The sequence below is a fragment of the Cricetulus griseus genome, chromosome 6 (assembly GCF_003668045.3).
Source record: "Cricetulus griseus strain 17A/GY chromosome 6, alternate assembly CriGri-PICRH-1.0, whole genome shotgun sequence".
Classification (NCBI taxonomy): domain Eukaryota; kingdom Metazoa; phylum Chordata; class Mammalia; order Rodentia; family Cricetidae; genus Cricetulus; species Cricetulus griseus.
The window spans coordinates 41,750,433-41,778,308 of record NC_048599.1 but is presented as its reverse complement, the minus strand read 5'-3'; the positions used below and the strand labels follow the sequence as shown (position 1 = coordinate 41,778,308).

Here is a 27,876-nt window from a genome sequence, read left to right as displayed (position 1 = left end):
GAAACTCTGTGTTAAAAAAACAATCAATCAAACAAACAAATAAACAAAAGACCAAAACAGCCAGGCGTTGGTGGTACACGCCTTTAATCCCACCATTCGGGAGGCAGAGGCAGGTGGATCTCTGTGAGTTCGAGGCCAGCCTGGTCTCCAGAGCGAGTGCCAGGATAGGATCCAAAGCTACACAGAGAAATCCTGCCTCTAAAAAGACAAAACAAACAAACAAAACAAAAAGAAATTCAGTTCTCAGGTTTGAACCTTTTACTTGCTAGGCAAATGCTCTGTCCCTGAGCTGTAATTAAAGCTCCTTACCTCCTGCACTTTAGTTTTGAAACAGAGTCTTGCTAAGTTGCCCAAGCTAACTTTGAACTTAAAATTCCTCTCTGTCAGTCTTTGGAGCAGCTAGGATCACAGGCTTTGCCCACTTGGATTATTTATTTTAATACTTTTTAAATTGTGTGTGTACATGTGTGTCTTTGTGTGGGTATGAGTATGTGAGTACAGGTGCCTATAGAACTCAGGAGAGGGTGTTGGATCTCCTGCAGCCAGAGTTACACATGGTTGTGAGTTGCCTAACATAGGTACTGACATGTGACCTACTGACTTATGTCAAATGCAAAAGCAACAAGAACTGTTAGGGCTGGGTCATCTCTGCAGCCCCAGGATTGTTATCTGATGATATGTATATGTCTAATCATCTGCCTTAAATCTTTAAAGGCTACTATGAATATATTACTTTAAGGATTTTGGACAATGCTACATGTATATTAGAGACCATGAGCTAGCTAAGTAGAGATTTGTAAAGCCAAGCCAGAGACATCCCAGAGCTCCCATTTGTCAGAAGATGGAGAATATTACTTATATATGAAGGTTAAGTGTTTCTGTTATAGAAAAATGATCTATCAGTTGTTTTTAGTAGTACTTACACATTATTTTAGAATAAGTCAAAGCTTGCTTAAAATTCAATTTGATTTATGTTACTAGAGGGGTAATACAAAATACAGCTGTTAAAATATCTTGGATATAAAAGTTACTTTATGTCACTGTTTTGATTTATTCTCTAGGAAAGATTGATATTTTATAATTGGCATGCCATAAAAAGCAAATCTGTCTTGGTTCAGTTTCCTGAGTTTTGACTTGTTCGAGGTTATGCAGCTACCACTGAAATTGGGATGTAGAGCATGTCTGTCATCAGCCTTTATCTCTACCCACAAGCTCCCACCCAGTTTCTCCAGTTAGCCCTTCTGCCCTTCTGTCCTTCAACCCTTAGCAACTAGTGGAACAATGATATATTCTCCCATGATACAGTTTTTGCAATAAATGATTAGATTTTAAGAAGAATATGTTAATGATAATCAGAATGCCTTTTCTTTTGTTGTTTTTTTTTGTTTGTTTGTTTTTCAATGAAGGTGATTGGGAAATAGCAATTATCAGAATAGGTTTTAGGTTACAAAGTAAATTGCATTATGTCCACTTGTACGTTCATGGGTATATTTAAGACTCTAATCACTCACTGAGATTCAGGCACAGAGCCAAGTAATGAAATATATGTCCTTAGAACCCAATGATTATCCTGTTTCATGGAGAAGAGAACCAGAAACACAGAGGAGTTGAATAGGCTCGGGCTGTGTGGAAAGGCAGAGTTGAGAGTCTGAAGATCCAATTAGACTGCATGAGGATGTCTGTGTGTGCTTCTGATAAGCGATCACATGATAGATAGATGTTGACTGTCAACGAAGCATCCCATGCAGGGTTGGCTGGGCTGAAGACTCAGCAGGAAGGGGAGACCTAGGTCTTGAGTCATGATTGGTGTGACAGCAGAGTGAAAGAAAAGTAGAATCAGTAATTGGGATTGATTCTGTTATAGCATTTCAACATCTGGTCTACATCTTATAACAATTAAAAAGTAAAAAAGTCAGATTTTTGTTGTTTGAATGATTCGTTTTTCCACTGCTGATGCTTGTTTTGATTTGTTTTTATAAGCTTGCTAGGCATTCAAGGTTGCTCCCTGAGTCATAGGAACAGTCAATTCTTTTTTTATGCTGAGGTTTCCTATTAACCTTTATCTAAGTTGTCACCAGTAGCACTTTGCTCATCTGTCACTTTTTGACCTTTTACTATAATTTGTTCCTGGGTATCAGTTTAATAATAACAGTAGTGTGCTGGGGGTGGTGGGCAATACTGATGATTTCTTATGTTTTAATTATAGTTGTAATGACAGAAATCTTAGGGCCCTTACTGTTTTCTGTTCTACTCCCATAGCGAGAAAGCTTTGTAGAAAGATAATAGAAGCATAATCATTTCTTAGATAAAAATTGAAATGGAGAGGTTAGAAGCGTAGAGTTAATATTTGGTCTCTTAAACTGGGGTAGCTGCTTTCGAAAGCTTGCCACCCAGGCCAGAAATACTGAAAGAAAGACAAATTGGGATTTCACACTGCCCTAGATTTTCCCACAGAATAATCTAGAAGGTCACCGACTTTCTTTATGTGAGTTTATCTCTGCTCTGTATTTAAATGACAGGAAAATCATGTGATAGTGTCTAATCTGCTCCTATTCCTTCCCCAAATTAATTTTCCTAAAAAGCTTAGCTCTCTCCCTCCCTGTCAGCACACACATGCAAGCACATGAGTTTTGGTGGGGTCATATGTTATCCAAGTATCCTTTTTGTCAAGGAATGCTTGCTTGTTTTCAGTTTAGAGAAAGTAGGCTCAGGAGTACAGAAGAGAGGGCGGTGGTATTTGTAAGATTTATGATGTGCTGTAACTCCTCTACAGGCTTATGTAAAGTATACAGTTTCCATGTACTTGGAAAATACATCTTTTTGGAGATTGTTCTGAATTTCATAAAACTAGTCAACAAAATGAAAATGCCAACAACTTTAGACTTTAATAGATAGCTCTGTAGCAAAGTTTTTTTTTGTTTTGTTTTGTTTTTTTGACATTGTTCTTGAAACTCTAAGCACTGGGCTTGCTGCTTTTGTAGAATAGTTGTTTCCAAATTTAAAATTTAATTCCAAAGTTAATTTCTTTTCAAATGAATGTTAGAAATTTGTATTTTAACAACAGAAACAATCTGAAAAAACATTGAAAGGCTATGCTGAAATGGACTAAATTTGTACCACATGTCCAATCTTTTGTCCATTTAATTTTTAAATTTATATTTACTTATTTACTTACTTGTGGTGGTTCAGTGTTCTAGAGCTAAGGATTGAATGCAAAGGCTTAACATGTGGGGCAAACTGCAAGCCAAATTCCCAGCCTCATTGTACATTATTCCTAGCATAAAACACTAGTATCTCTATATGGATCACAGCTCTCTCAACTTTGTCTGATACATTAAATATTTAATTCAGTATTTATTAAACTGCTTGTTTATAAACATCTGTTCAGAATATTTTGACTTACATTTAAAAGATTTGGGCTGGAGAGATAGCTCAGCTGTTAAAGGCTAGGCTCACAACCATATACATACATACATACATATATGTGGTTTAATGGAGAATTTGGGATTGGAGACATTAAAGTTTCATTGGAGAAGGGTGTTAATATAAAACATATTAATAGCCTATAGCAATGGACTGTTAGGACAGTAAAGTTGATTAAGCAAACTTCTGTTGTATACCTGTGTGATGGCTCAGTTATTAAGGAGGACCTGAAAAGACTTTGTTGTAGGAAACTTGTAGTCAAGCAGAGGAGACACTCTGAAGACCAGGGTTATGTGGCGTCTAGTGAGCTGAGTATGTGGGTAAAAGTGTAACTGTGGCCAAGACAGGAACAGTTCACTTTAAACAGTCACGAAGTGCTCCAAGGAACAGGTGACCCCACTGTTGGATAACAGGAGACTTTAGGAGAGAACATTCAGTGTGGGAGGAGGTAGAAGTACCTAGAGATCCCTAATCAAGGACATTTGCCAAGGGCTGTTTGGGTGAAGTCAGTGCAGATGTCAAGGAGGTTGGTTCTGGGAAGGAGGATGGGCAAGGATTCTAGTCAAGGACTTGGGATGCTGTGCAAAGCCTAACCATTTTGAGTACAGGCTTCCTGGTCACACCCCTCTAGTGTTCGATACTGAGAGTTGAGGAGACAAGTAGTACTCTCAAGAGGCAGTGATTGTGGGGACTCCTCAGGATAACACACTTTTTGGGATCTAGAGCTCTTGGCATTGACATGTGTTAGTATGTGGGGGATGCTATCACAAAATACTTTACGTCGGGTAATTACTTTTGAGAGAAGGTCTCTATAGTCCAGGCCAGCCTCAGACTTGCTAAGGATGACCTTAGCCTTTTAATCCTTCTCTCCACCTCCCAAGTGCTCAATTACAGACATGCTCGTGCCACCCTAGGGCTAAACTGGGTAATTTATGAGCATCAGAAACTTACTGCTCATAGGTCTAGAAGCTGGAAAATCCAAGTTCAAAGTGCTAGCTGATTTGGTGTCTGATGAGGGCTTGCTATTTGTTTCAAATTGTATCTTTTATTTATTTATTTTTACTGTATTTTATTCAAAATTTTACAAATAAATTGGGGCAACTGAAGGGAGAAGAGAACAAGTTTGTGAAAATTCTAGATGTGTCTTCTTGCAGTGTTCTCAACACAGAAGACCCTACATGCCCATTGCATTTGTTTGTTTATTTTTTTTTCTTTCATTGAGGGCATCAATCCCATTTGGAGGAATAGAGCCTACATGCTGTATTAGCTCCCAAAGGCACCTCTTAATACTATTACAGTGGGTTTCAGGTGCTAACATATGGCTTTGGTAATATCACCAGCATTTAGGCATTAGCACCATTTTTCTTTGTGGGAAGCATTGTCATCTGTTAGGCCCAAGATGACAGGCTGTGCCAGCAGTAAGGGAGGAGAGAGCCTGTGCTACTCCATTGCTCTGTGTGGGGATACCGTTCTCAGGTTTTGTAAAAGAATCGTGAGGCACGTGTCCTCCACCTCTACAGAGGAGGAAAAGACTGGGTGCTGCATAGTCAAACATCCATAACAAACAGAAGCAGTAGACACCGCTCCCCCAGCTCTGAGCTCTTCCTTTGCCCATTTTCCTGCTGGATTCTTTTATTTTAGACATAGAGCCTTTGGTGGGATGTCTTGTGAATGTTGTTCTCTTGGTGTCTAATTCCTCCCAGTTCCTAACAGTGCTTGCGGATGAACAGGAGCTTTAAGTTTTTAAATCTTATTTTGAAGTAATTGTAGATTCATAGGAAAGTGTTTAAAAAACTGCATAGCGAAGGTTATGTATATCCTTCACTCAGTTTCTTCTAATGGAATCTTGCCCAACTATAATGTAAATGCAAAAGCCATAGACTTGACATTGGTTTTGTTTTAAAAGTTTTTTTTTTTTTTTTTTTTTGTAATTTAACCAGTTTCATATTTGCCTGCTAGTTTGTACGGTTTTATTTTTATTCATTAAAGTGGGGTGCAATTAATGCGTACCGCAAAGGTGTCAGAGCAAGTTTGACGAACAGATGTTTTAATAAGAAAGTACTCAGTCAGTCAGTCCTCTAAGCCAGGTGAACCATGGAATAGAGCGAGTCGCCTGCATGCGACCCTCATATTTAAAGTCTTACTATGTTACTGACTACGCCCTAGTGTGCATGGTCTTCATCACCTGTGCCAGCCTCCAAGACGGCGTGGCTAACATTTCCCCTACAATTCATAAATGTTTTCCTGTATCCAGCACTACAGGCAGCATCAGTGCCTACTAGAGTCCTACTGCCTCCTTATAGTCACATTCCTCCTCCCTAGGCACTGGCAGCCACCAAGTCTGTTCTTCATCTCCATAGTTAAGTCATTTTGCAATTACTACGTTAAGTGGAACTCTGTAGCATATATATATATATATATATATATATATATATATATATAATTTTATTTTTTAAGACAGGGTCTTGCTGTGTAATGCAGGCTGGCCTGAGCTCACTGTATTAGCCCAGGCTGTCCTCAATTTCATGATTCTTCTGTTTCTGCCTCCTGAGTGCTGGAATTGATTATAGGTACATACTGTCAAACCTGATTCTTTTTATATTAATTTCCTCTTTTTTTGACATAACTTCCTTTGCATTCATCCAGGTGTGTGTATTTGGTTTTTTGAGACAGGGTTTCTCTGTGTAATTATCCAGGTTTTTAAGCATATCAGTTCACCATTTCTTCCTATGGGTGAGTAGAGTCTCATGGTATATTACACCAGTGTTTGTTATCTGTTTACTCACTACAGATACTCAGGTTCTTCCTATGTCTCAATGTGGGCCTGCTTCTCTGAGATACATTCTCAGGAGTGCCACTTTGGGTTTTATTTTAGTGTGTGCTTAGATTCATAAGAAATTTCAGTTTTTTTTTTCCAGAGTGGCACTATATCACTAATGTGGCATAGCTGTCTTACCCATGACATCTCTAGCATTTAATTTAATGTCCTTATAAGCATGTAGTGCTCACTTATTTTTTTTTCATTTCCTCAATAGCTAATGATGTTGAATGTGCTTTCATATGCTGACTGACTTGTAGACATTGCCTTTGGTGAAATATATTTATGTTCTTTTCTTACTTCTGATAGGATTGCTTGATATATATATATATATATATATATATATATATATATATTATGTTGAGCTTTGGGAGGTTTTTATGACTCCTAGATATTGTAGATGAAAGTTTCTGTCCCTCCGGGTCCTGCCACCCTTCAGCCCCAAATAAGCACACGGAGACATATTAATTTATAAACTGTTGGCCGATGGCTAGGGCTTCTTACTGGCTAGCTCTGACTTAATTATTAACCCATTTCTATTAACCTATATATTGCCACAAGATTGTGGCTTACCCACAATTGGGCATGTTACTCCTTCATCAGCAGGGTGTCTTCTTGAAGCCTTTCTCTGCCTTCCTTTCTCCAGCCTTTCCCTGATCTGGTAGCCCTGCCAATGCTTGCTTCCTGACTACTGGACAATCAGTGTTTTATTTATCAACCAATAAGAGAAACATATACAGAAGGACATCCCCCATCAATATACATATATTTTTGTTAGATATGTGAATTGTAAATGCTTTCTCATAGTTGGGAGAGAAGTTTTAAATTTGCTTTTTTGTTGTTAAGCCCAGGCTAAGATGACTTACATGTCCAGCCTCAGAAAGTTTTAATTTTAATATGATTGAAACTACCAATCTGTTAGTGGGAATGCACATTTTTTTTTTTAGTTAAAAACTCTGTTCTTATTTTATATTAGAAAAAATTCTCTTAACAAGTTTTAGTTTCCCAAATTGAAATTTTTAATCACATTTGTAGTTTATTTTTGTGTTGTGTGAGATTATGGCCCCAAATGAATTTTTTTTTCATTTCTTTCAATAAAATATTTTATTTTCATAAAACGACAACCCATAAATACAACTTACTAATAAAACAAACCTAAACTTTAATATTCATTCTTTATTCCCATTGTATATCATATGGAAGCTTGAATTTATTTAATGTCATTTTTTTTCTCCAATGAGACTAGTAGTTTGACCACATGATAGTAAAAGATTTCTTCATTTTTCACTAACTTACAGTATTGTTCTTGTGCATCATTTCTGTGAATATAAAGGCTCTCTCTATTCTATCAGAAGGCTGCATATCAGTTCATTACAGCTATAATATAGTGTCGCTTTACTACATCTGAGAAGATGGTCTCCCTCCTCTGGAAACATCTGTACTTGTTGCTGTTCCTCAGGTTCCCTGTCAAGATTGTGGTGCAAACTGTGTAGTCAGTAATAAGTGTTAGGAACACTCACATATATATCTTACTCAACTTCTTTGATTGTTGAATTTGTAGAAGGCTGGTTTAAATGATATTTTAAATCTGTTTCTGTATGTTTCAAAGTACTTCATCTTTCTGTAGGTTTGTTACCTTTTTTTGTAGACACTTTTTTTTTTTTTCTATGTCGGGCATAATGATGCATTCCTGTAATCAAAGAGACAAATGCAGGAAGATACACATTCGGGGTTTGCTACAGCTGGTTAGCTATGGCTATCCAGTGAGACTTAGTCTTGCCAATGCCTGCCTCTACCCACAAAAATTTGCTTTCTATTTATAGCCATTTTTCTTTCTTCTGCTTGTACTAAAGAAAGATCATGTGAATTTGTTCATTTTCATTGACTTATTTGATGTAGTGTCTTGACTGCAATGTGCAGTCTTTCTGCCTCAGTCACCTGTGTCAAAACAACCTTGCAGATGCTGATGTCCATGCTCATGACTTTTGGTCTTGTGATCATTTGCTATATCCACATTGCTTTTGTTTGTTTAGGTGTCTGTTGTGTATAGAACTGACTATGATTTAGCATGCTTCTACTGTGTCTGTCTAGTGTTTCTACTGGGCTTCCATCAAATGAGCTATGAGATACTTTTCCTGACTCTCTGAAAGAATTTGTATTCTGGCATTATTGTTCCTTGAACTACTGTTCAGTTTAGGATGGTAGGTAGAAGCCTAGAAATAGAAGATATCTTAGGGGCCATCCTGCTTAATGAGGGGATATTGTCTACCATCCTGTGAATCAGCAGTTTTCACTCTTAGACAACTCTAAATGTGGGGCCTGTCAGTGGGTAGAAGTGCTGAAACATAGGCCTGTCACTCCCTAGGTCCCACAAAGTGGCAGGAAATAACAGAGGCCAAACTGTTGTCCTATCACATCCACATGCAGCCTTTTCTGTTGTGGAATATTACTTTTAACTATGTAAACATGAGTTATGTTTGTTTATTCTGCATGTGTTTAATTATGTAAAGATGTGTTGTTTTACCTAAGGCACCTGATTGGTCTAATAAAAAACTGAATGGTCAATAGCTAGACAGTAGAGGGATAGGCAGGGTTGACAGACATAGAGAATAAGTAGGAGAGAGAAAAAAGAAGAGAAAGAGAGAGAGAAAGGGAGAAAGAAAGGGAGATGCCCAGGACCAGCCACTCAGGCAGCTGCCAGCAAGCCGGACACAGAGTAGGACATACAGAATGAAAGAAAGGTAAAAATCCCCAAGGCAAAATGTAGATGAAGTTATAAAAGCTAGTGGGGGCAAGCATAAGCTAAGGCCGAGCATTCATAATTAATAATAAATCTCCATGTCATGATTTTTGAGCTGGTTGGTGGCCCAAAAGAAGGTCTGCTACCCCCCCCCCCCGCAGATAAACAGAGACCCAGACAGGCACTCACACATGCCTACATGCACATACCACACACACAGAATCTTGCCCAGATGTCCCTTCCCTTCAGCTAGTGGTTCCTCAATTTTTGTGATCTCCCTGAAGGATTTCAGGTGCTTATGGTGTGGAAGTTAGGCACACCTTGTTACAAAGTGAAGTGAGGCACCTTTGAGGGATGAGAAAGCCAATGTAGAATTAGAAAACTAACTACATGTGCTTCATCCTTGGTGGAGAAAGAAATGTTTCCTTTTTCCATTTAGAAAATCTATCAGAATATTTTTAAGCACCTTTCTACTGTGCTCTTTTAACATTTTAGCTACATTGTTCAGTTGTGAATTACTGTATTTTAGAAGATTGATCTTGTATTTATCAGCTCAAGTAATAGAATTTCAAAGATCTAAAGTCTTCAGAATAGTCAGTATAACATCCCAGCCCCAGAAAGCTTCAGGTTTTTTCCTACTTACTTCCAAGTATAAATGACATGTTTAAGATGAAGATAAGCATATTTATTCAGATAATGGACATGAAGCTGGTTGTAGCTTACTTATGTCTGAAACTTTAGTACTCTTGAGGCTGAAGCCCAAGGATCAGGAGTTTAAGGACAGCTACACAGCTAATTTGATGCTACCTTGGGCTACATGGTGAATTTGTGATTATCCTGGACTACATAGCAAGTTCCCATCTGAAAAAATAGAAAAAAAGGATGCCATTAATTAAAATGAGTTAAAAGGTAGGTAAAGATATTTTTGTTCACTAACAATGAGAGTCAAAGTTTACCAGATATAAAAAAGTCAACAAATCCATAAAAAGAACACTCATGACCAGGTAGTAGTAATTATGAATACTCATTGGAAGCCAAATATTTATAACTCTTATGTTTGTGTGTGTGTGTGTGTGTGTGTGTGTGTGTGTGTGTGTGTGCTATGAATGTGCATGGGGGTGGGATCTACATGCCGAGGCCAGAGTTCTTTTTGCTTTATTCCCTGAGCCATGGTCCCTCCCTGAGTCTGAAGGTAAAGATTTCAGCTATGCTGACTGACCAGCAAGCTCCTTGGTTTACCCTTTCTCTGTACTCAAAGTGCTTATAAGTGCTTGGCCAACAGCTCAGGCTTGCTACTAGCTAACTCTTACATTTTTGATGAACCCATATTTTTATCTAACACTTTGTAACATGGCTTGTTACCTTTTCTCAGTATGGTATGTCCATCTTGCTTCTCTCTGCATCTGCTTGGGCCTCCCTCTCTCCACCGTTTTTCTTCCTAGCATTCTCAGTTTGGCTCTACTCTTATCTTGTCCAGCTTTTGTCCAATCAGCTTCTTTATTAATCCAGTCACAGTGACATTTACTTACACAGTGTATAGGAGTATTCCACACAGCTTTTCTTTTTCTTTTCTTTCTTTCTTTCCTTTTTATTTATTTTTTTATGGGATCTGGTGATTTGAACTCCTGCTTATGTGGCAAGTATTTTTACCCACCAATCCATCTACCCAGCACCAAAATACATTGCCCGAACCATTTCACTTCTTTCTGTTTGATTTTTATGAAATGTAGCCACTAGAAACTTCTAAATTACATTTGTTGCTGACATTGCATTTCTGTTGGATAATAGTATTCTAAAATTATTGTGCACAAAATTTCAAAAGACAGCTAGTCCCCCACACGGGGCTTATGGGTAGAATCTTCCCTTCATCATCATATTAACTCTGTTGTACTCTTCAGGTTGGTGCATAATTTAACACTTATGAAATTGGTTGATATTAGTAAATAACTTGCCATCATATTCTGCTTCATCATGACTGTTACTATTGATCCTAGGCTTTGGTTTTGGAACGTTTCGTGAACATCAGAGATACCTTTTGCTCCCTTTGACTTATATTCCCTCAACAGCACACATATCCACACATATGCTCACATCCTCCATCTCTGTAATATTGTGGTCAGCACATATTGTTTAGGTCTAGACTCAGTGTGTGCTATCATGACTATCAATGTTAGTTATAACTGAGCTGTGTGTTAAGTACTCTTTTTTTCTTGTTGGCACAGGTCTTGTTTATGCTAGAATCAGCAATTGCTTGTTACACAGTTGCTCGGATTTCCAGGAGCCTTTCCTAATTCAGTGCCATGTTCTTCACTGTTTGTCTGAAATTCATCTCCATGTGCATGGATCAGACAGGATGTCCTATTCTTGGAGCCCCAAGACCTGCCTGCCTCTTGCAGTGGCTCCCCCTTATATGTTCAGTATTCATACAGGAATCTGCTTTCAGAATCCTTAGCTTGCTTCAGCTTTCTCTCTTGGTTTTCCATTTCTTGCTTCTTCCTCTTTCTTGGTTAATTTCCTCATTTGGGCAAAGTATATCTTAGTGTTTCCTGTGAAAGAGTACATGAGCCACAGCAATTTTTAAAGACCTTGCATGTCTAAATAGATTTTATATCCTTATGTTTAAATGCAGTTGGAAGTTGGAAAGAATTCAGGACATTGAAGATATTTCTCCCTTGTTTTAGAGCTTCCAGGGCTGGTGTGGACAATTTGGATCAAATTCTGGCACCTAATTAATTCTTTGTATTCTATATCCTAGTCCTGATGATTTTTTTTCTTTCTACTTAAAATGTCACTATAAAATATAGCATTGTCATCTTAGTTTTATGTGCTAAGCTACCCTGTACTGGCTCTTTAATTCTCTCTTTTCTTTTCATTGTTTTCATTTTTGTTGGTTTCTGAGACATTTACTTGACTGTCCCACCCTTCCAGTGATTTTATTTTTATTTTACCTGGCATAGTTTTAGTTTGTTGTTTTCTGAAAGTTAGCTCTCATTTAGAAAGTTTTTGTTTGGCTTGATTTTCTTTCATGATAGGATCAGGGTGAATGATTTCTAGTTCATGTTTGAGCTGGAACATTAAAATGACTAGAATCTCTGAGTATCATGGTTGTAGACTTCATTTTAGTACCACCTGTCTAGGCTGCTTCCTTGAGAACCTCAGATGCCTATATTTTTAGACCCCAAGTTTTATGTCAGCCCACTTCCCCAAATTTGTCTTGATTTGGATCATCTAGGTAGGATAGAGATACATGTGAACTTAGAAGGCCTCCACTCCCTCTGTGCTTGTGATTTTCCAGACTAGAGATCCTTGGATTGGATTAAAAGATTGTTTTTCTTTGTGAACACTTCGTGTTGTTTTTGTTTTGATTTTATCCATCCCTGAAGATACAAACTGGCATTTTAGTGTGGTTTTAGTTTGTATTTCCTTGATGGCTGATGATGGTAAACATAGTTTCATGTTTCATGTCTGTAATTGACAGTTTTTAAATCTTCTTTAAAGAAATGTTTAAGTCCTTTGCCCATTTTAAAACTGTGTACTCTCTCTCTCTCTCTCTCTCTCTATATATATATATATATATATATATATATATATATATAATATCAGACAGATCATAAGCACATTTTTTTTCTCATTCTGTGAGTTTGTACTGGCTAGTTTCAAGCAGATGGCTCAGCTGGTAAAGTAATTGATGTGTAGACATAATGACTTTAGTTTGAATCTTAGGTTCTATCATAAAAACAGGGTGTAGTGGTGACAACGTCTGTAATCCCAGTGCTGGGGAGGCAGACATACATAGATGTTTAAAGCTCATTGGTCTAAGATAGTTGAATCAGTTAACTCCAGGTCAGTGAACATTCAAAAGATAAGGAAAGGAGGGATTAGTGGAGACTCCCTGCAAGATTTCTGGCCTCCATACTCATATGCCTACATGTTGGTTTTTTAACTCTTTGGGGGCCAGCCACCCAGTTCCCAAATAAATACACACAGACTTATTCCTACTTACAAATGCCAGGCCTTGGCTTGTTTCTGGCCAGCTTTTCTAACATTTTTGCCTCTGGGCTTTTTACCTTTTTTTAATTCTATATATCTTTCCTTGTTACTCCATGGCTGGCTGTGTGGCTGTGTGACTGGCCCCTGGTGTCCTCCTCTCTTTCTCCTTTTCTCAATCCTGCCTCTTCTCTCCAGCATAGATTTCTCCTCCTATTTATTCTTTCTGCCTGGCAGCCCCAACTGACTACCTCTCTCTTCTACCTAGTTATTGGCTATTCAGCTCTTTATTAGACCAATCAGGTTTTTGAGGCAGGCAAAGTAACACAGCCTTACAGAGTTAAATGAATGCAACATAAACAAACTAAACACATCTTTGCACCATTAAACAAATATTCCACATCATAAATGAATGTAACACATCTTTAACTAATATTCCACAACACCCAGAAGTGCATGTTCACATACATGCACAAACCCACAGAAGTGAGGACACACAGCACACATGAAGATCAACTATAAAACGTCAAAATAAATAAAAAAAAATTTTGGCTAAGTGAATGGTCATGAAAATTTATATTTATGTTTTCTCCTAAGAGTTTTATAGTTTTATAGTTTTAGCTCTTTGATTTAATTTTTGTATGAAGTGTGATAGAAGGGACAAAGTATATTGCTCTCTGCATGTTGTCACACCACCAGTTGTTGAAGAATTCCTTCCCCATCAAATTGTTTTGACACCTTTACTGAAAATCGTGTGGCCATAAGTAAGGATCTAAGTTTTTTTTTTTTATTTTATTCTGTTGATCTGTATGTACATTTTAATGCAAGTACCATGTTATGTTGATTGCTTCAAGTTCGTATTAAGTTTCTAAATGGGGAAACACAAGCCTTCTGTATTGTTTTTCAAGATTGTTTTGTGTGCTCATATACCTTGTATTTTCATATTTTAGGATTTGCTTTCAGTTTCTTTAGAGAAGTGAGTTGGGATTGGCTACGGATTGCATTGAATTGGTAGAATCAGTGTGGGGGGATATTGCTATCTTAGTGGTATTAAGTGTTCCAGTCCTTGAGTGTAAACATGAGGTATATTGCTGTTTACATAGGCTTATTATTCTTTGACTTGTGGTACTGGTGAATGACAGTAGGGACTTGCTCATGCTAGACAAGCACTCTGTCCCTGAGCTAATTTGCTTATCCCAGTCTTTAATTTCTTTCAATAATGTTTTATAGTGTTTAATGTACAAATATTGTATTGCTTTAATTATATTTCTTCCTTCATATTCTCTTTCTGCTATCAGAAATGGAATTATTTTATTAATTTCACCTTTAGTATTGTTCTTTACTGGCATACCAAAATACAGTGGCTTTTAAAACAATGATCCAATTATCCCACCAGCTCTTCCAAAATTGTTTACTAATTGTAATAGATTCTTTGTGTATGTGTGTGTAAGAAATAGGACAGGAGGGAGGGAGACAGATGAGAGGAAAAAGAGGAAGAGAGAGGGAGAATTTTCTGTATGCAAAAGCATGTTATTTGTGAATAAAGTAGTATGATCTCTTCCTTTTCTGGATACCTATTTCTTTTCCTTGTCTGTTTGCTCTCTAGTACAGTTTTGAATAAAAGTGGCAAGAGAAGACATTGCCCTTTGCTCATCTTAGTGGGAGGAAATGTTTACTCATCATGTATGATTTATGGGATTTTCTCTTTAAAAGTATATTATTAATTATTATTGTTTGGTTGTGTGTGTGTGTGTGTGGTGTGTGTGTGTGTGTGTGTGTGTGTGAGAGAGAGAGAGAGAGAGAGAGAGAGAGAGAGAGAGAGAGAGAGAGAGAGAGAGAGTTCATGTACCTACCACAAATGTTTGAAGGCCAGAGGGCAACTTTTAGGAGTTGGTTCTCTCCTTTTATTGAGGATTCTGGGAATAAAATTCTATGATTATATGGTATATTTTATTGCTTACTTTTCAGATGTTAAGCCACCTTTGTTTGAGTGAACTGGGGTAAATGCCAGTTGATTATAAACATTTGGTGGAGTACTGTAGGGAAGCTATCCATGCTTGTACATTTGCTTCTGGTCGGGTTTTAGGTTGTGGTGTTAGCATAATATTGTAGTTAAGGACAATTAGAATTAAAATTTTATCTCATACTGCTTAGTAATGTTTTATTAAGCCAGCTCTTTCATACGACATCCCCCCAAACATATATTTTGATATATCTAACTCTATCTTTCTTTTTTCTTCTTTGCAGGTTCTGTAGCACGTAGCTTGTTCAGAAATGGCATCTAAGAAATTTGCCATTAAAGTAAGTAATGCTCAGCAGCTGCCTTTAAAAGGTCACTCACTTTCTTATGCCTGTGTTCTGTGCTAATTAAAAGTTGAAATTCGTAAGTTGATCTCTACTTTTAAATTTAGAAATTATGGAAATTTTAAGTTAGTCAACATCAAAATTTTAAGAAGAGATGAGTAGGAAACTAATAATTTTTTAAAAGGAATTCTTCGTTTAAAATCCTTTGGGTAGGATCCTTTTGTCCCGAATGCTAATAATAATCATTCACTTTGCATGTCCATGGCATGACTTCTGAGGGTGACAAAATGGGCCAAAGTCAAAGGAGTGGGGCAAGCTGTTGTATCTGGGTGTATGCTGAGAGAGCACTCCAGCTTGCCTGCTTGCCTGCTGCCTCCTGAGCTTTCATTGTCAGCTTTTCAGAGTGGAGTCATCTGAGGAAGGCCTCTGTGAGGAGTTGCTTAGAGTGATTGGAGGGCAGTGGGATTGTCTGATTTATTTATGGTTAAAGGGAGGCCCAGCCCACTGTGGGCAGCTGTCTGTGGTCCTGGCAGGTGGTTCTGGCCTAGCAAATCGAGGTAAGAAGTGAGGTAAGCATGAACATGTGAGTAAGCCCTTGAGAAAACTAATGGGTGAGATAGCTAGGGGTGTTCTTCCATTGTTTCTACTTCAAGCTCCTGCCTTGAGTTCAGGCCCCGGCTTCCCTCACTGATGGGCTGTGATCCTGAGTTGTAAAGCTAAAATAAATGTTTCCTCTCCCAAGTTGCTTTTGGACAATGTGTTATCACAGCAACAGAAAGGAAACCAGAACATCTGACTTTTTTCATTTTTCTCTTATAATTCACCTTCTCTATGCATTGATGGTAGATCTGAGAGCTTCTGAGATACAGAGTGATAAAGGGTTCTGTGTGAGGAAGGTCAGGGGAAGACTTGATAAATACCTTGTGTGAGATCTTGGAGACACTGTCATGTATGTTGGATGTACCCCTGGTCAGTTCTGTGTAACACTGTCATTATCTTCCATAGCAATTAAAAACACCAAAGCAGGGCCAGTGATGTGGCTCAGCAGGTAAAGGCACTTGGCACAAAGCCTGATTATCTGGGTTTGATCCCCAGTTGTATTCCTGAGACCCACATGGTAGCAGGAGAGAACCAATTCCTGCAAGTTGTCCAGTCACCTGCCTTCCACAAACACACACATAAACACACACACACAAATACATGTAAAAATCGAAGCCATTGAAGAAAACTCTTAAAAGTTGTGATAGGGAAGTTGAAGTGTAGCTCTTCACAGATGATAGCTTCTAACAAGGGTGGGGAAGGCAGGCCTCTGAGTGTTTGACCATGCGCCACTGAGTATATGGGCAACACAGTTGGACTTGATATATATTTTTTCTTTTCTTCTTTTGTTTTTGGGATGGTTAAGTGAATGTGATCAGCTTGATTATGTGAAACTTCCAAATAATCAATAAAAATATTATGTTAATAAAAAAGCTCAAATTCCAGTATTTGGTTAATCAGATTATGAAAAGTTACCATGACATTTTGTCTCATGCTTAGTGCTTATTTAGTTTGCAAATGTATTTATAAATCTCATTGTTTATAATTACTTCTGGTATGCGTATACTCTTGAGTGTTTCTTTCAATAAGGCTGTCTAGGTGGGGAACATTCACTATTTGCCTATAAAAATGTATTTTGGCCTTTATCTGGATTTCTGGAATCTAGAATGATATTAAATAGATTTTAGAATGCTAGTTTAAAAATTGTTCTAGTATGTAGCAAGATTCTGTCTCAATAAACAAAAGTAAATAAAATTATCTGGTGATGTACTCCTTTAATCCCAGCACTCAGGAGGGAGAGGCAGGTGGATGGATATCTGTTAGTTTAAAGCCATCCTAGTCTACATAGTAAGACCATGTGGTGGGGATAAGGGAAGGAGGGAGGGAGAGACACACATACACAGAGAGAGGGAGGTTGAGATTACTGGCTTAAAATAATAATTTAAAAATAATCTCCTGTTACTTTCCTGACTTTGTATAGGTGGTTTCTACTTTTGATATTAGCTGGGACTGCAGTTATTTAGGGACTCATTTTAGGTGAAACATCAAGGGTGGCATCTTCATATGGCTGGCAGTCATTGTTGTTTGTCCTTTTTTTTTTTCAAGCTCCCTGGTGTTGGCTTTTGCATTTCCTAGCATAGTGTCTAAGTACAGAGGCCCTAAACAAGAGTTATAAATAGCAGTGTAAGTTGCTCACCCTCAGAGGCCTAGATGTAAAGCTCAACTATCACACCTGTTGCATTATTTGGTCAGAACAAGGACCAGCCCAGGGGAGGGAAGCTGCCTGGGTGGCAAGATGTTGGGTTCACCAGAGTCTAGTTGTCAAAGAAGTCTCTTGACAGCCTAGTATGATCGATCTCTTTCTTGATAGCCAATAGGACCAATGCTTTTCTTTGTTATCTGCCCTTTGTCTCTGCTGGCTCTGAAGATTTTATTTTTGTTTTTGATATTCTACAGTTTAATTCTAGGCAAATTTCTAGGCATCGATTTCTTTGTCTTGGAATGCAGTGTAATACAATCGGTTTTGGAAAATTCTCATCCATTTTCCCACCAGGGGCTGCATGTCCTAATTGACTCTGTTCTCCTCTTTACAACTTACATTTGAAGTTTGCTGGGTAAAGCCATGACTTGCTTACAGATTGGAAGAAGGATCTGTACCATAGGAAGCTCTTTGCTCTGAAGTGGACCAGCCTCTTTGCCGAGTTCATCAGAAGCTTTCTGAGGCTCAGGGAGACACCTAATATTGGTCAGCTGTGGCATGTCAGCCCCAGAGCTTTCCTTCTTTCAGAGATTCTATGCTGACCCCCATGCTGTGCACACTGACACAGCTGACTTTGCTACCGTATTATCCCATCTCCAGCTGTGTCTGAATGTCTTGGAACCCAGCTTCCAGGTTCAGGGGTGTTACCACAAACATGAATTTCAGGCTTTCAGGCTAGCTATAGAAACTGGTCCAACCCATGGGGATCACGTTCCTGCTGCCTCTCATCACATGGTCAGGGAAGTAGTTCCCTAATGGTGGAGTTTAGCAGCTCACAGCACTTTGCCTTAGGTTTCTTTCCTAAGTGTCAAACATAGAGCCCTGGTAAATGGCTTTTCTCTGCTCTAGGGTGTCATGCCATCGGTGCTGTCACCACATGCCTTCTGCAATGCACAGGTGTGTATGTTGTATAGCCATTGACTTTCCCTTCCTGTTAGCTAAATGCTTCATTCAGAGTGCCCCTCCCCCCTTTCCAGCCTAATTATCAGCTCTTCATTCCAAAGTGCTCTTTTGTGAGGTTTCTTCCATTTAATCAATGTCTTTTCATCTGTATGTAATGTATAGGTGAACATACTATAGGGTGGGAAAGGTCAAGCCAAAATGTGTTAGTTGAAAAGAATAATAGCTGCTACAGTTACGATTTTTTAATTTAATTTTTTTCTTTTTTTTAAAAATTCAAATTCTATTGGTTCTTTCTTATATGCTTGCCCAATTTTAAAACGATTTTATTTTCTCATTTAACCATCTTACTATAGTAATTCTACAGTAATTTATTTATAATTGTCTATAAGTTTTTCTGTTATTTCCAATATTACCTACCAAGTATGAAATACATTGGTCACTAAAATTGTTGCATTGTTTGTATGACATTAACTTTGAATTTTGTATTTTGAGATGAGGCTTTGCTATACTACCCAGGCTGACCGAAAACTCATGATCTTCTTGCCTCAGCCTCAGAAGTGCTGATATATGTTTTTTTTATATTATATATAGCATTCTACACATGGATTCATATATATGTACCCCAACATAGGTGGGTAGAAAGATGTGCTCTGAAGAGCAGTTGAGTGATTTTAACTTTATGTCTGTTGAGGCCATTGACATTTTGTTCCTTGTAGACCAGATTTACTCTCATGGCTTAGGGTTCTACTAACCTGTGGACAGTATACATTTAGAACTCACAACAGAGGTGGGTAGGAGGTTTTATTTTTATTTTATTCTTATTTTCCAGATACTTTATTTCCTTGCTGATTTTCCTCCCTTCCCTGTTTCCAAGGTTCTAGATGGATGGAACTGCTGCTTTCACTGGTCCCTTCTAGGTATAAAGAAGAACAGTCTTAGTTACATTTCACAAATGTCAGTCACTGTTTCTCAAAGGAATGAATTGCTCTGGCCCCAGAAAACTTGTTTCTTTGGTTATAGACAAACTGGGCTTAAAAGTATTACTTAATGATGTCTACAGATTGAGGACTCCTGTGCTGAATTATGTGATGGAAGGATACACAGGTCTACACAGAAGAATTTTTCTTAATTCTAGGCTCAGTGGAGGTGGCTTCAGTTCTAAGTCCCTCTTCTTGTCAGTGACCCTAGGACATTATGAGTCCAGCTCTCCACCTTCCCCAGTCTTCCGTCCTGGTTCTAGATATCCTGACAGCCAGGCTTGACCCGCATAAAGTCATGGTTATTGATAGTGCTTTGGGGTTTGTTGCTTTTACTATTCTTTTCAGATAACCACCTTGGCTTGACCTTTTCCTGTCTACAGTGAGCTTGTTTCTGTTTCTTCAGTTTCTTATCTATTCTTTCTTTCCTTTACTTAGGTATATTTTCTCTTCCTTTCCCGAGTTCTTTTTTTTTTAAATTTAAATTAGAAACCAGCTTCTTTTACATGTCAATCTCAGTTCCCTCTCCCTCCCCTCCTCCCCTGCTCCCCACTGACCCCCTTATCCCAACCTCTTTCTGCTCCTCAGGGAGGGTGAGGATCTTCAATGTCTATCATTTGGAGTAGGGCCTAGACCCTCCCCTGTGAAAGTATCTCTCTGTGAGGAGAGGGCTCCCAAGTTCATTTGTGTACTAGGGATAAATACTGATCCACTTCCAGTGGCCCCGTAGATTGTCCAGATTTCCAAATTGACTTCCTCCTTCAGGGGGTCTGGAACAGTCCTAGGCTGGTTTCCCAGCTATCAGTCTTGTTCAGGTCAGCTGTTTCTGTGGATTTCTCCAGCCTGGTTTTGACCCCTTTGCTCATCATTCCTTCCTCTCTGCAACTGGGTTCCAGAGTTCAGTGTTTAGCTGTGGGTGTCTGCATATGCTTCCATCAGCTACTGGATGAAGGCACTAGAATCGCATATAAGTTAGTCATTAATCTCATTATCGAGAAGGGCTTTTAAGGTAGCCTCTCAAATATTGCTTAGATGGTTAGTTGGGGTCGACCTTGTAGATCATTCCCTAGGGCCAGGATTCTCTTTAAAACTATAATGGCTCTCTCTATGATGGTATTCCCTTTCTTGCTCTCCTCCATTCCTCCCCTAACTAGATCTTCCTGTCCTCCTCTCCCCTCCCCTTCTCCCCTTCTCTTTCTTCTCTCTCTCCCCTCCCCCCATGATCCCCATTAGCTTAGGAGATCTTGTCCCTTTCCCCTTCTCTGGGGAACCATTTATGTCTTTCTTAAGGTCCTCCTTTCCTAGCTTCTCTGTTAGTGTGGATTGTAGGCTGCTACTTCTTTGCTCTAGATCTAAAAATCATTATATGAGTGATCCATGTTTGTCTTTTTAAGACTGGGTTACCTCACTCAGGATGGTTTCTTCTAGTTCCATCCATTTGCCTGTGAATTTCAAGATTCTGTTGTTTTTTTCCCACTGAGTAGTACTCCATTGTGTAAATGTACCACATTTTCTCCATCTATTCCTCAGTTGAGGGGCATCTAGGTTGCTTCCAGTTTCTGGCTATTACAAATAGTGCTGCTATGAACACAGTTGAGCAGATGTCCTTATTGTATGAATGTGCATCTTTTGGGTATATGCCTAAGAGTGGAATTGCTGGATCTCATGGTAGATTGATGCACATTTTCCTGAGGAACTGCCATACTGATTTCCAAAGTTGCCGTACCAGTTGGCACTCCCACCAGCAGTAGAGGAGGGTTCCCCTTTCTCTACATCCTCTCCAGCATAAACCGTCATTGTTGTTTTTGATTTTAGCCATTCTGACAGGTGTAAGATGGTATCTTAGAGTTGTTTTGATTTGCATTTCCCTGATGTCTAAGGATGTTGAACACTTTCTTAAGTGTCTTTCTGCCATTTTAGATTCCTCTATTGAGAATTCTCTATTTAGTTCTGTACTCCACTTTTTAATTGGATTAGTTGGTGTTTTGGAGACTAGCTTCTTAAGTTCTTTGTATATTTTGGAGATCAGTCCTCTGTCAGATGTGGGGTTGGTGAATATCTTTTCCCAGTCTGTGGGCTGCCATTTTGTGTCCTTTGTCTTACAGAAGCTTCTCAGTTTCAGGAGGTTCCATTTATTAATTGTCAATCTCAGTGTCTGTGTTACTGGTGTTCAGGAAGCGGTCTCCTGTACCAATTTGTTCCAGGGTACCACCTACCTTTTCTTCTAAGAGGTTCAATGTGGCTGGATTTATGTTGTTGTCTTTGATTTGGACTCAAGTTTTGTGCATGGCGATAGATATGGATCTTTCTGCAGTCTTCTACATGCCATCATCCAATTTGTTGGAGATGCTTTCTTTTTTCCACTGTATAATTTTAGCTTCTTGTCAAAAATTAGGTGTTCATAGGTATGTGGGTTAATATCAGGGTTTTCAACTCTATTCCATTGGTCTACCTGTCTATTGTTGTACCAATACCAAGCTGTTTTCAGGACTATAGCTCTATAATAGAGCTTGTAGTCAGGGATGGTGATGCCTCCGGACGTTCATTTATTGTACAGGGTTGTTTTGGCTATCCTGGGTCTTTCGTTTTTCCATATAAAGTTGAAAATTGTTCTTTCAAGGTCTGTGAAGAATTGTGTTGGGATTTTGATGGGGATTGCATTGAATCTGTAGATTGCTTTTGGCAAGATTGCCATTGTTACTATGTTGATCCCAGCTGTTCAAGAACATGGGAGATCCTTCCATTTTCTGGTATCTTTTTTAATTTCTTTCTTTAAAGACTCAAAATTCTTATGATACAGGTCTTTAACTTTCTTGGTTAGCATTACCCCAAGGTATTTTATGTTGTTTGTGGCAATTAAAAAGGGTGATGTTTCTCTGATTGCTTTCTCAGTGCATTTATTATCTGTATATAGTAGGGCTACTGATTTTTTTGAGTTAATCTTGTATCCTGCCACTTTGCTGAAGGTGTTTATCAGCTGTAGGAGCTCCCTAGTAGAGTTTTTCTGGTCACTTATGTAGACTTTATATCATCTGCAAATAGTGCTAGTTTGACTTCTTCCTTTCCAATTTGTATTCCCTTGATATCCTTTTGTTGTCTTATTGCTCTAGCTAGAACTTTAAAGATAATATTGAAGAAGTATGGAGAGAGGAGACAGCCTTGTCTTGTCCCTGATTTTAGAGGAATTGTGTTGAGTTTCTCTCCATTTAGTTTGATGTTGACTGTCAGCTTGCTGTATATTGCCTTTATTATGTTAAGGTATGTTCCTGTTATCCTTGATCTCTCCAAGATCTTTATCATGAAGGGGTGTTGGATTTTTTGTTTTTACTTATTATTATTATTATTATTATTATTATTATTATTATTATTATTAATTCAAGTTAGGGAACAGGCTTGTTTCACATGTAAGTCCCCTCTCCCTCTCCCTCCCCTCACTCCCATTCCTTCTCCCCCACCTCCAACCTACCCTCCACCCCATCCACCCAACACTCCCCAGGCAGGGTAGGGCCCCCAACAGGGGCTCCACAAAGTCCACCAAATCTTCCTGTGCTGGGCCTAGGCCCCTCCCCATGTGTCCAGAGACAGAGCGCATCCCTTCAAGTGGGATGGGCTCTCAAAGTCCCCCCACACACACACCAGGGCAAAAGGCCAGTCCACCTCCGGAGGCTTCCAGGAGTGCAGGGGACTTCCCATTGGCATCCATGATCAGGGGGCTGGATCAGTCCTGTACTGGCCTCCCAAAGAGCGTCTGGGGTCGATATGCTTTCCCTTTTTCAGGCCAACTGTTCCTGTGGGTTTCTCCAACCTGGTACAGACCCCTTCGTTCTTCATTCCTCCCTCTCTTCAACTAGGTTCCAGATTTCAGCCCAGTGTATTTCTGTGGATGTCTGTCTCTGCTTCCATCAACCACTGGATGAGGACTTTAGTCTCTGATGGGTCGGCGGAAAGGGAAGGAAGTGGGTGTTGGATTTTGTCAAAGGGTTTTTCAGCATCTAGTGAGATGATCATATGTTTTTTTTTTTTTCCCTCAGTCTGTTTATATGGTGGATTACATTGATGGATTTTCATATGTTGAACCATCCTTGCATCTCTGGGATGAAGCCCACTTGATCATGGTGGATGATTTCTTTGATGTGTTCTTGGATTTGATTTGCCAGTATTTTGTTGAGTATTTTTGCATCAATTTTCATGAGGGATACTGGTCTGTAGTTCTCTTTCTTAGTTGTATCTTTGTGTATTAAGGTTATTGAAGCCTCGTAAAAGGAGTTTGGCAATGACCCTTCTGCTTCTATTGTGTGTAGTACTTTGAGGAGAATTGGTGTTAGCTGTTCTTTGAATTTCTGGTAGAATTCTGCACTGAAGTCATCTGGCCCTGGGCTTTTTTTGGTTGGGAGACTTTTGATGACTGCTTTTATTTCATTAGGGGTTATAGGTCTATTTAAATTGCTTATCTATTCATGATTCAGTTTTGGTAAGTGAAGTCTATCCAGAAAATTTTCCATTTCCTTTAGATTTTTGAATTTTGAGGAGTACAGGTTTTCAAAGTATGACCTGATGATTCTCTGGATTTCCTCTGTGTCTGTTGTCATGTCCCCCTTTTCATTTCTAATTTTACTAATTTGCATGTTCACTCTGCTGTTTGCTAAGTTTGGATAAAGGTTTGTCTATCTTGTTGATTTCTCAAAGAACCAACTCTTTGTTACATTGATTCTTTGTATTGTTTTCCTGGTTTCTATTTTATTGATTTCAGCGCTCAATTTGATTATTTCCTGGCATCTACTCCACTGGGGTGCATTGGCTTCTTTGTGTTCTAGAGCTTTCCATTGAGCTGTTAATTCTCTAGTGTGACTATTCTCCAGTTTCTTCTTGTGGGCACTTGGTGCTATGAACTTTCCTCTTAGCACTGCTTTCAAAGTGTCCCGTAAGTTTGGGCATGTTGTGTCCTCATTCTCATTGAATTCTAGGAAGTCTTTAATTTCTTTTTTTATTTTTTCTTGGACCCAGGGATGGTACAATGGGGCCTTATTCAATTCCATGAGTTTGTAGGTTTTCTGCAATTTGTGATGTTGTTGAATTCTAACTTTAAAGCATGGTGATCTGATAAGATACAGGGGTTGTTCCAATTTTTTTTGTGCCTGTTGAGGTTTGCTATGTTGCCAAGTATGTGGTCGATTTTAGAGAAGGTTCCATGTGGTGCTGAGAAGAACGCACATTCTTTTGTGTTTAGATGGAATGTTCTACAGATGTCTGTTAACCCCAATTGGGCCATAACTTCTATTAGATCCTTTGTTTCTTTGTTAAGTTTCTGTCTTGTGTTCCTGTCTAGTGGTGAAAGTGGAGTGTTGAAGTCTCCCCGTATAAGTGTGTGAGGTTTTATGTGTGATTTGAGTTTTAGTAATGTTTCTTTTACAAACGTGGATACCTTTGTATTTGGGGTACAGATGTTCAGAATTGAGATTTCATCTTGATGGATTTCTCCTCTGATGAGTAGGAGGTGACCTCCTTCATCTCTTTTGATTGATTTTAGTTTAAAGTCTAATTTGTTAGATATTAGGATTGCTACCTTATAGTGGGAAATTACCAATACGGAGCCAAGTAGAAATATAAGGGTATTTAAAGGGAAAAGCCTTACTTACAGAGCAACCTAGTCAGCCAGCGCGGCAGCAGTCTGTCCAGCAAGTACAAAAGTGAAACCGAAAGAGAAACACAGTCCCCTGAAAGCCTCACTCTACGTCACCCTGACCACACCCTCGAAAGCGTGGTCAGGCACACCTGTAGCCAGCCCCTAAGTAGGCGTGGCTACAGCTTCCCCTACAATTCCCCTTTTAGTCTCAAAGAGGATTAAAACTTAACAGTGTAAAGTATCCAAAATTAACAATCATAAAGGTAAAATATAAGAAGATATGTCACATCCTAACTATCTATTTTAACTAAACCCTAAAGTCATCTGAGAGAGGTGTCCAAGCCTGAACACCTCCTTCCAATCCCAACCATAAACAATAGGAAGCTATCCCTAACTAGGTATATACACTATCCTGAGTGACAACAATGGGGAAAGGGGGCGTAGCATCCTCCAAGTTACTTCCTGCTGAAATGGGATGAAGATAATCATGTGGGGTCCTGTAGGAAGAAAATGTTAGTATAGTGAAAGTCTTGAATGAATTGTATTCAGTCCATGTTAGATGGGATTTATTTGATTGAAGATCTCGCTTGAAATTCTCAACTTGATTGAAGTCAGTACCTGAACCTCTGGCTGGAGTGTCAGTTGAAATGGAGCAAGTTGGATCCAGTGCAGTCGAGGAGGTGTGGCCCATTTTCTTTGCAGGGTGTCCAGGGATTGCTGACAGGCAGGTCTTCATTGGCTGTGTGGGACTCAAACATAAAGTTAGCAGAGAAATGTTTGCTTGTGTATGTACACATGCTGGGAAATGCAACCATGAGAGCATAACAATTATGAGCAGGTGTACACCTTGAGAGAAAGATCCAAGAAAAGACAAAGACGGTCCCCAAATTCTTCTTTTATTCTGTATTACATCAATTGGCTTCTTGATACAACATAGAAACACTAAAGTTTAGTTACATAACGTGCTTGGATTTTAGAGGAGGAAAGCCAAATCCACCTCTAAATCCAGCATTGGTTTAATTGAATAGGGACTAGAAAATGAAGAGAAATACAGTTCTCTGAGATTCAGCTGTAAAGTTTACCGTATGGCACATTCCTTTTGTTTGAAGGTTATAGCTACCTTCTCTTCTTAAGTTTCTACCCATGTAGTGTCCTTTGCCTTCTGGAGATGAGATTTCCTGTGAAGATAAAAGCAAAACACTTCCCTTTCCTTTGGGAGGTTTCTATTTAGTTTATAAGATATACCTTAGTAGAATACCTGTCATTTGTCCTCGTCGAGAGGTTTTTCCTTTTCCACTCGAATCTTGATCAACTTTGATGGTATCCAAAGTTTTTCTTCTCCTGTAGAAACCAATGCAAATCCCCTACCCCAACGTAACACATGTCCTGGTTTCCATTCAGAGGTTAGTACATCTTTCAAGTATACCTGCTGATTGAGTTCAGCAGTTTTTTCTGTAGTCCAGTGTCTTTCTGTAGCTGTTTGTCCTTTTTCATTGTCATTAAGAAAGTTTAGTGTTAACAAAGCATTATGTAACCAATGTTTGGGGGGTTTAGTCTTCCAAGCCTGTTTGTTGAGCATCTCCTTTAGTGTTTTATTAGATCTCTCAACCACTGCTTGTCCTGTAGGATTGTGTGGTATACCAGTAACATGCTTTATGTTATAATATTTGAAAAATTGTTCCAATTTTGTAGAGACATATGCTGGAGCATTGTCAGTTTTTATTTGTGCAGATATACCCATAACTGCCATCACCTCTAGCAGTTGTGTAATAACAGACTACCCCTGCTTGTTTATTTGGTCCATTTGATTGGAAAATCATTTCCCAACCCTTTACTCTGAGGTACTGTCTGTCATTGAAGTTGAGGTGTGTTTCTTGTATGCAGCAGAAGGATGGGTTCTGTCTTCTTATCCATTCTGCTAGCCTGTGTCTTTTTATAGGTGAGTTAAGACCATTAATATTGAGGGATATTAGTGACCATTGATTGTTCATTCTTGTTTGTTTTGGATTTGGTGGTGGTGGTAGAATTGTGTGTGAATTTCCACCCCATTTTTCTTTTGGCTGTTGGTAAAGTGGGATTATCTGTTGCCTATGATTTTCTGGTTGTATTTAACTTCCTTGGGTTGGAGTTTTCCTTTCAGAACTTTCTGTAGGGCTGGATTGGTGGATATGTATTGTTTAAATCCAGGTTTTACATGGAATATCTTGTTTTCTCTATTTGTAGTGATTGAAAGCTTTGCTGGGTATAGTAGTCTGGGCTGGCATCCATGGTCTGTTAGTGTAGGTAGGATATCTATCCAGGACCTTCTGGCTTTCAGAGTTTCCATGGAAAAGTCAGGTGTGATTCAGATAGGTTTGCCTTTATATGTTACTTGACCTTTTTCCTTTGCTGCTCTTAATATTCTTTCTTTATTCTGTATGTTTGGGGTTTTGATTATTATGTGGCAAGGAGACCTTTTTTGTGGTTCACTCTATTTTGTGTTCTGTAGGCTTCTTGTACTTTCACTGGCATGTCTTTCTTAGGTTGGGAAAGTTTTCTTGTATGATTTTGTTGAGTATGTTTTCTGCACCAAGTTGGCTTTCTTCACTTTCTTCTATACCTGTTATTCTTAGGTTTGGTCTTTTCCCAGTGTCCCATATTTCCTTGATATTTTGTTTTAGGGATTTGTTGAACTTAAGATTTTCTTTGGTCTCCTAGTGTGTCTTCAACTCCTGAGATTCTCTCTTCCATCGCTTGTATTCTGTTGGTTATGCTTGCATTTGTAGGTCCTGATAGTTTACTCAGCTTTTCTATTTCCAGCAT

The 27,876-nt window shown here is 38.8% G+C and overlaps 1 protein-coding gene across 3 annotated transcripts in view; it reads left to right on the top strand.

Moving 5' to 3' along the window:
- Slx4ip (SLX4 interacting protein) overlaps nucleotides 1-27,876 on the top strand; it is a 176,387-nt gene that overhangs the window by 2,794 nt on the left and 145,717 nt on the right. For all 3 annotated transcript variants that reach the window (XM_027421676.2, XM_027421675.2, XM_027421677.2), the window contains exon 2: nucleotides 15,216-15,269. In XM_027421676.2, the coding sequence (XP_027277477.1) occupies nucleotides 15,243-15,269 (27 nt within the window). In that variant the 5' untranslated portion in view covers nucleotides 15,216-15,242. The remainder of the gene's footprint in view (nucleotides 1-15,215; nucleotides 15,270-27,876) is intronic.